The sequence below is a fragment of the Alligator mississippiensis genome, chromosome 1 (assembly GCF_030867095.1).
Source record: "Alligator mississippiensis isolate rAllMis1 chromosome 1, rAllMis1, whole genome shotgun sequence".
In the NCBI taxonomy this organism is placed as follows: domain Eukaryota; kingdom Metazoa; phylum Chordata; order Crocodylia; family Alligatoridae; genus Alligator; species Alligator mississippiensis.
In genome coordinates, this window is record NC_081824.1 from 481692760 (window position 1) to 481701246 (window position 8487).

Consider the following 8487-nt stretch of genomic DNA (forward strand, 5'->3'; position numbering starts at 1 on the left):
CCCAGCTAGATACTCATCTAACCTCCTCTTGAAGACCCCCAGGGTAGGGGGAGAGCACCACCTCCCTTGGGAGCCCGTTCCAGACCTTGGCCACTCGAACTGGGAAGAAGTTCTTCCTAATGTCCAGTCTAAATCTGCTCTCTGCTAGCTTGTGCCCATTATTTCTTGTAACCCCCGGGGGCGCCTTGGTGAATAAAACCTCACCAATTGAAGTTTCTACCCGACATTGAGGCTCTTCGGAGAGCAATGCAGTCACTGATAACCAGCAGACATTGCCTCTCATTGCAGGGCAGGAAACACCTCCTGAAACACCTTCCAATGATGAGCATACATGATGTCACCCTTCAATGGTTCCTGCTTCAACCCTGCAACATTCCTCCTTGTTGGCATCCCCGGGCTTGAATCCTTGCACATGTGGATCTCGGTCCCCTTCTGCTCCATGTATGTCATTGCCCTCCTGGGGAACTGCACCATCCTCTTCATCATCAAGACAGAACAGAGCCTGCATGAGCCCATGTACGTTTTCCTCTCCATGTTGGCCATCATTGACCTGGTCCTCTCCACCTCCACCATCCCCAAGCTGCTGAGCATCTTCTGGTTTAACACCTGGGAAATCAGCTTCAGTGCCTGCCTCCTCCAGATGTTCGTCATTCACTCCTTTTCCACCATAGAGTCTGGGATCTTCGTGGCCATGGCCTTCGACCGGTATGTGGCCATCTGCAAGCCCTTGAGACACAAAACCATCCTAACCAATGCGATCATCATGGCTATTGGGCTTGCAGCCGTGACCCGCGGAGTACTGTACATCTTCCCTCTGCCCCTGCTCACCACACGGTACGCGTGCTACCGGACCAATGTCATTGCCCACTCCTACTGCGAACACATGGCTGTGGTGATGCTGGTGTGTGAAGACATCACCATCAGCAACCTCTATGGCTTGGCCATTGGCTTCTTAGTGCTGGTCATGGACTCGCTTGTCATCCTCCTGTCCTACTTCATGATCCTGCGAGCCGTCCTCCGGCTTGCCTCCATTGATGCCCGCCTCAAGACTTTCAGCACCTGCGTCTCCCACCTCTGTGCCATCTTGGCTTTCTACACACCCATTGTGGCATCATCCATGACGCACCGCTTTGGGCGGCATGTGTCTCCTCACATTCACATCCTGCTAGCCAACTTCTACCTCCTTGTGCCGCCCATGCTCAACCCCATAGTGTATGGTGCCAGGACCAAGAAGATACGGCACAGGGTGCTCAAGCTCTTGTGTCCCAGGAAACACTTCCTCTGAACACCAGGAAGCAAGCACCTTCTTTGAGAAATTGCTTCAGCATGTCTTTATCTACTGCAGTCTCTGGAAAGACCAAGATCCACATCTACAACACAGTCATCATCTCCACTCTCCACTACGGATGTGAAACGTGGGTGATCAACCATTGTCATCTAAAGAGTCTGGAGAGGTATCATCAATGATGCCGCCCAAAAATCCTCCACTTCCAGTGGGGAGATCTCTGCACAAATGCAAGTGTCATTGTTGAAGCCAATGTTACCAGCATTGAGTTGGTGATCTTCAAGCACCAACTTTGCTGGACCAGATATTGTTTGCCTGTCTCTTGCCTCCCAAAACAAGAGCTCTACTCCCAATTTAGTAAGAGCAAAAGGTCTCACGGAGGCCAGAGGAAATGCTACAAGGACACACTGAAGACACCTCTCGAGAAAAGGGATGCCGACATCAAGAGTTGGGAAGAGCTTGCTGTCAACCAACTCCAATGGTGCCACAACCTCAACCAAGCAACAGCCCATTTTGAGATAATGTGTCTTGCCCTCAAAGCAGAGAAAAGAGAGTAGAGGAAGGAAAAGGAAAGGCTCCCCATCCTGAAACCTACTCTTCCCTCTAGAAAGACCTGCAACTTCTGTGGACAGATCTGTGGCTCAAGGACTGGACTCTTCAGTCACCTCCAGACCCATCAGTCAGCCATGGTAGAAATCAACCTCAAATTGAGGGATTGCTGATGACAATGACCTCCAAATGCTGCTTCTGCCCAGTTCTGCACTGAAGGGCAGTGGACAAAGGGGCAGATCTATGCACAAGGATGGTGGGTCGGTTGCATTGCTGGCATGCCCCAGCGGGGTGAACCCAGCAAGCACGGGGCATCAATAGCTGTGGAGACACAGTGGCATGGACTTTATAACCACGATACCAAGTCAAAGCGCTCCTGTGTAGGTACTCTGGTAGCTAGCACCTGATAAAGCCTCCTGGCTGCATCTTCACTGCTCCAGTGATCTATCCAGGCTCACACAGGGATGTTATACATCACAGTCACACCTTCATCCTGCAATGTCAACATGCCTGTGTCTCGTACACATGGAGCATTTGATTACCCTTGGGGATTAAGTGCTGGTGAGGGAAAGAGGGGACCCAGGGTCAGTTCCCAGCTCTGCCACACTTCCTAGTGTCCCTTGTCAAGTCATTTCACCTAATTTGTGTCTATCACTCACATGTGAGCAACCAGACTCTCCTACTTGCTGGGGCACGGTGCAGGTAAAGGATGGGGTTAGTGGAAATCAGTGAAATTTGAGCGGAAATCTCCTTTTTAAATTTGCATTTGCAAGGTGCTCTGCTGCCATAGTAAGTGTCCTGATATAAGGACCTAGCACTTGGATGCTTATCTTGCTGGGGTGAAGGAAGGAAAAGGAAAAAGGAGGAAGGAGGACCCAGGAAACTCTAAGTCTATTAGTCTTACCTTGGTCCTGGGGAAGCTCTCTGACAAAATTATCCAGGAGCACATCTGTGAGGGACCAGCAGGGGACATTATGCTTAGGGGCAACCAACATGGGTTCATTAGAGGCAGGTCCTGTCAGACCAACCTGGTGGCCTTCTACGACCAGGGTCACAAAAGCCTTGGATACAGGGTGTTGCAGTGGATGTAGTCTTTCTGGACTTAAGAAAGGACTTTGACACTGATGTAGACATGCCATGGTTAAAAAACTGAAATAAAGTAAAAAATAAGCTAAAAAGCCTTGAGGCAAAGGCTCGGCAAGGCACTCAGTTGGCTTTCCACGCTTGAGAGGGTGGGCAATCATCAGTCTGACTATCAATGTGCCTGAGCCTTATAAATGGTTTGATGTAATTTGTAGTATTTGTGTGTCACCTGGTGCCACCTCAACTACTTGGCTAACCGTCTTAAGCAACATAGTATTTGTCACAACCCAAGGGGTGTGATTTTTGTTTGGGTGTGCTTCGGCACTGCTAAATTGTTTCCCAGCACTCGGAGCTTTCTTTGCAGGGTGCATTTCTGATCTGCAAAGAGGGAAATGTACGGTGCAAAGGAGTTCCCGCCACCCGCATGCAAATTTGTGTCCACTATTGGCCAGTTCTAAATTGTTCCCACATGGCAGCTAGCGATTGGCTTGCTAGCCGTGTAAGAGGCTTGAGTGGTTTCCGCCCAAGTTGGAGGACTCCACAACCATCTGGAGGGAGAAAAAGAGAAAGAGGAGGGCTTCACGTTTTGTGAAGCACTCTAAGCGCTGCGGAGCCTATCGGACCCAGTGTGTGTACCTTAAGAAGGCTATGGGGGTCTGATCAGCCTCTAGCCTCTCCCCGTTGCCGAACGATCCCTTGACGAACCCCTTCCCTGCGCGCAAGTTCCACGGAGCCTAGCAAACTTTGTGTGAGTGTATTCAGAGCTCTCTGCTTCGAGTTATTTTCTTCGGTTGACACGACAGGCTCGCGGTTTAGAGCCTTCAACTGGATTGGGCTAGAAGGTTCGCATGGAAGGAACTCTAGTCCGCCTCTCTTCTTTTCTGTCTGTAACCGCAACTCAAGCAAGTTTTCCTGCCTGCACGCGACCATCTTTGGTGTAAGTAAAATGATCTTTAATCAATCGCTAAGCTTCCGTGCCTAATTCTAGCGCGCTGCCTGCATTCCCCGACCCGGCATGTCTGGGCTGCTGGCCACAGTCCGCCGTGCACCCCGAGGGCCTCGGACCGCTCCTGGCCCGCACATGGCGATGAGGATGGGATCAGGAGAAGGCACGCTGCAGCTAGAATTAGTTAAGAACTGCCCTTGGCACAGTGGAAAACGCCAAGTAGAAAGCTTTATGGAGCTGGAGGCACATATCGCTTACCACCAGGCGGGCGGAACGGGTGAGAGATTTATCAGCGGACGTCTTTCACTGAAGGGAGAAGAGGGAGCTTCCGAAGACGGAGCCCAGAAAGAGAGGGAAGTGTATTTGCACCCCGCAGCATTCGGGTGTATAATGAGTGATGAGCCGGTCCTGTTCAGGCCCCTCGACACTGTGTCCTTCGCCAGAGTCAACCCGGCGGGCGCAGTGAACCCGACCTCACCAAGGAGTGTGCCCGTTGCCTAAGATATGCTCGGGAGAGTGAAGAACCGGTCCCAATTGACCGGTTCTCCCCCTTCATGCTGGTGTCTAGATTAAGGGTTGCGAGCTTCCATCCGAGCTCCACGAAGATCTGGAGACGGAGGAACGTGCTGCGGATGAGAGGGTGGCCCCACAATACGACAAGGGGGGGAGTACTGACTGCAACTTTCCGTACGATAACTGATTTAATGCAAAAGAATTTAAGTTTGAAAGCCCAGCTGCGTGTGGCGTTCAAGCGGTCAAAGAAGTGGCTGCGAAAAAGAATCCTGAAACGCCATGACAAGATGGCGCCGAGCAAGAGGGAGACTGCGTGGAAGAACCGGAAGAGAAGGGTGGAGCTTCGGAGGAACCCGCGAGAGTTCGGTCAGCGACTCTGTCCACCGATGCAGCGTCACTTCCGGCGACCACGCCCACCAATTTAGCGTCGCTTTCAGCGACCACGCCTTCTTGCCGATGGAAGGGAGAATCGAGCGGAGGAGTGCATCCGCCCCTCCTGCCTGAAGTAATAACAGCAGCAGTGACTCCCGCAGCAGTAGTCCAGCCTGTAACAACAACTAACCGAGTTGCTACTGCCTACTTTGCTCGCAGCAGAACTGAACTACAGGATTTGTGCAGAGAATCAAGAATCCAAACTGAAGAGACTCTAGCTGTGTGGTTGGGACGTTTGGTTGTGGAACTTGGATCCGACCTGCTGAACCAGGAAGAAGCAAGCTTCTTGGTCAGACAAGCTTCGTGGAGTAGAGGACATGTCACTGACATCGACATGGTGGCATTCAACGTTCACTGGCCTATTCCACTTCCAGCGCTTGTTGCAGGACTGATCGGTCAAAAAGCCCACGCATGGCATGACGGACGGCCAGAACATACCGGCGCAGAGCAACTCATGCTAGCGATCATCGGAGTCTCGTATTGTGCCTGGAACCCCAGAACATGTGCGCTGGGACTGACATCACTCCAGCAAATAAGACCATGGCCTCATCGTCATCTACGAGATCCTGGAACCGTTCCAGTAACTGTTCACAGCATAGATAATTGTCTTGAGGTTTATGAGCGAAAGAACATCGTCGTCCTCCGGATTCTGCTCAACTCAATGGTGAACCAACCCGTGAGTAACCTCCTTCATCAGTTGTCACGACTGCATATCCTGATGGAGCCAAAATTGTCTAGTGATTGGAACGTCGACACCGACCGAAATTCAAGGCGCAAAACATCATGAATCGATCTTCCATCATTGCCACAGAGAACACCAGAGGAGCGATACATGTTTGGATTTCTCCTACAGCGTTCGGAACTCAATAAGCGGCAACTTCGGATTTTAGGGGACGCAGGCCAATGGCAACTGGCCTATGAGTTAGGTTTCCATTACCTAGAAGAACTAGACAATGGCTCCTCGACGATTTCATCTAGTTGAATGTGCAAGAGAGGGTAGTTTGAAGTAGCAAACATTTGTATTATATGCTTTAGAAATAATAGTATAGTTCCATGGAACTTTGTAAATACTTTGAATTAGGTTAACTTATTTTTTGAGAGTTTTGTTTACAGATCCGGAACTCAGAGTGCGTGGCAAAGAGAAGCCCCAAGAAGGATAACATCATCGAGGGAGTGAGGGCTTGACGCGCGACTTCGCCATGACGCCCACTGAAGTCCTGATCGTGCAGTTTTTTGTTATGAATCTGATTATGTGTATATGTATTTGTACAGGTTATTATTTGATTCAATCCCTAGTGGACGAACTTCTTATGTTAGCGAATTTTGTGTTTACTTGTTTAGTTCAGCAACCCGTGGTGAGAGCTCTTAATAACACGAGTGACGAGCACGTGGTCTAATTTAGCTATGCCTTCAGCAAGGGGGGATGTCACAACCCAAGGGTTGTGATTTTAGTTTGTGTGTGCTTCAGCACTGCTAAATTATTTCCCGCCACTCGGAGCTTTCTTTGCAGGGTGCATTTCTGATCTGCAAAGAGGGAAATGCACGGTGCAAAGGAGTTCCCACCACCCGCATGCAAATTTGTGTCCCACTATTGGCCAGTTCTAAATTATTCCTATGTGGCGGCTAGCGATTGGCTTGCTAGCGTATAAGAGGCTTGAGTGGTTTCCGCCCAAGTTGGAGGACTCCACAACCATCTGGAGAGAGAAAAAGAGAAAGAGGAGGGCTTCACGTCTTGTGAAGCACTCTAAGCGCTGCGGAGCCTATCGGACCCAGTGCGTGTACCTTAAGAAGGCTATGGGGTCTGATCAGCCTCTAGCCTCTCCCCGTCACCGAACGATCCTCAACGAACCCCTTCCCTGCGCGCAAGTTCCACGGAGCCTAGCAGACTTCATGTGAGTGTATTCAGAGCTCTCTGCTTCGAGTTATTTTCTTCAGTTGACATGACGGCTTGTGGTTTAGAGCCTTCAACCGGATTGGGCTAGAAGGTTCGCATGGAAGGAACTCTAGTCCGCCTCTCTTCTTTTCTGTCTGTAACCGCAACTCAAGCAAGTTTTCCTGCCTGCACCGCGACCATCTTTGGTGTAAGTAAAATAACTTTAATCAACCGCTAAGCTTCCGTGCCTAATTCTAGCGCGCCGCCTGCATTCCCTGACCCGGTGTGTCCGGGCTGCTGGCCACAGCCCGCCGTGCGCCCCCGAGGGCCTCGGACGCTCCCAGCCTGCACAGTATTCTGCATTGCCCTAGTGGCAACAGCTAAATGGTGTTTTAATCGTTGTTGTTGTAAATCTGTTCATGCTATGCAAGTTAAATTTATAGATCCCTCCCCGTTTCCTGATGTAGCGCATGTGGCTTTAGCATCTCAATTGTAGCCATCATAGTGCTTCAGCAAGCAAGGGGTGGAATGTGACAGCTGAAATTATGTCTATGTGATAAAGGTGCTTGCTGAAGGCTCTATGAAGATTAGACTGAGTATTTTTCTGTATTTGTTTAGATATTAAGCTATATGTTGTCGCTAAAAGTCTAATTCAAGTTTAAGATGTAGTGAGGCCTTGTATAAAGTAAGGCCTAGTAAATTTAGCAAAGCCTTGAAGTAGTAAGGCCTTGTGGCCTAGTTAGAAGTACCTAATCAAAGGAATGCAAAGCTTGTACTCCAATTGGTCAGTCTGAGGACAGTTGAAGTAAAAGGAATGTGAGTAGTTGTACGTTATCAGAACCGTTCAGAAGCTTTAAATTGGCTGGAATATCTGGAAACCATTCAGAAGGAAGATACAGCTCTGTGAAAAGGATTAGTTAGCTGTTGCCTAGATCAGTGGGCCTGTGGACCTCGAGGAGCCCAAGTACTGTATTCCAGGGTCCTTCCTGGTACCCTTTGGACAGTGCTGTTCAGGGATGCCTGACTTCGCTGAACTTTGTGGAAAGAGAAGCTTGCTGTGTATCAGGCATCAGAGGGGACTCCGATAAGTTCATAGATTCATAGATGTTAGGGTCGGAAGGGACCTCAATAGATCATCGAGTCCGACCCCCTGCATAAGCCAGGAAAGAGTGCTGGGTCTAGATGACCCCAGCTAGATACTCATCTAACCTCCTCTTGAAGACCCCCAGGGTAGGGGGAGAGCACCACCTCCCTTGGGAGCCCGTTCCAGACCTTGGCCACTCGAACTGGAAGAAGTTCTTCCTAATGTCCAGTCTAAATCTGCTCTCTGCTAGCTTGTGCCCATTATTTCTTGTAACCCCCGGGGGCGCCTTGGTGAATAAAACCTCACAATTGAAGTTTCTACCCGACATTGAGGCTCTTCGGAGAGCAATGCAGTCACTGATAACCAGCAGACATTGCCTCTCATTGCAGGGCAGGAAACACCTCCTGAAACACCTTCCAATGATGAGCATACATGATGTCACCCTTCAATGGTTCCTGCTTCAACCCTGCAACATTCCTCCTTGTTGGCATCCCCGGGCTTGAATCCTTGCACATGTGGATCTCGGTCCCCTTCTGCTCCATGTATGTCATTGCCCTCCTGGGGAACTGCACCATCCTCTTCATCATCAAGACAGAACAGAGCCTGCATGAGCCCATGTACGTTTTCCTCTCCATGTTGCCATCATTGACCTGGTCCTCTCCACCTCCACCATCCCCAAGCTGCTGAGCATCTTCTGGTTTAACACCTGGAAATCAGCTTCA

General features: G+C 50.0%; 2 protein-coding genes across 2 annotated transcripts in view; both read left to right on the forward strand.

Annotated features, from left to right (window-relative positions):
- Positions 1-331: 331 nt before the first annotated feature.
- Positions 332-1285, forward strand: LOC132249567 (olfactory receptor 52M1-like). The gene has a single exon (XM_059724951.1). It carries the CDS (start codon positions 332-334, stop codon positions 1283-1285), a length of 954 nt encoding a protein of 317 aa, XP_059580934.1.
- A 6915-nt stretch (positions 1286-8200) lies between these two features.
- Positions 8201-8487, forward strand: part of LOC132249571 (olfactory receptor 52K2-like) — a 741-nt gene continuing 454 nt past the window's right edge. Inside the window, exon 1 of the mRNA XM_059724954.1 lies at positions 8201-8382. Coding sequence (XP_059580937.1) covers positions 8201-8382 — 182 coding nt within the window. The remainder of the gene's footprint in view (positions 8383-8487) is intronic.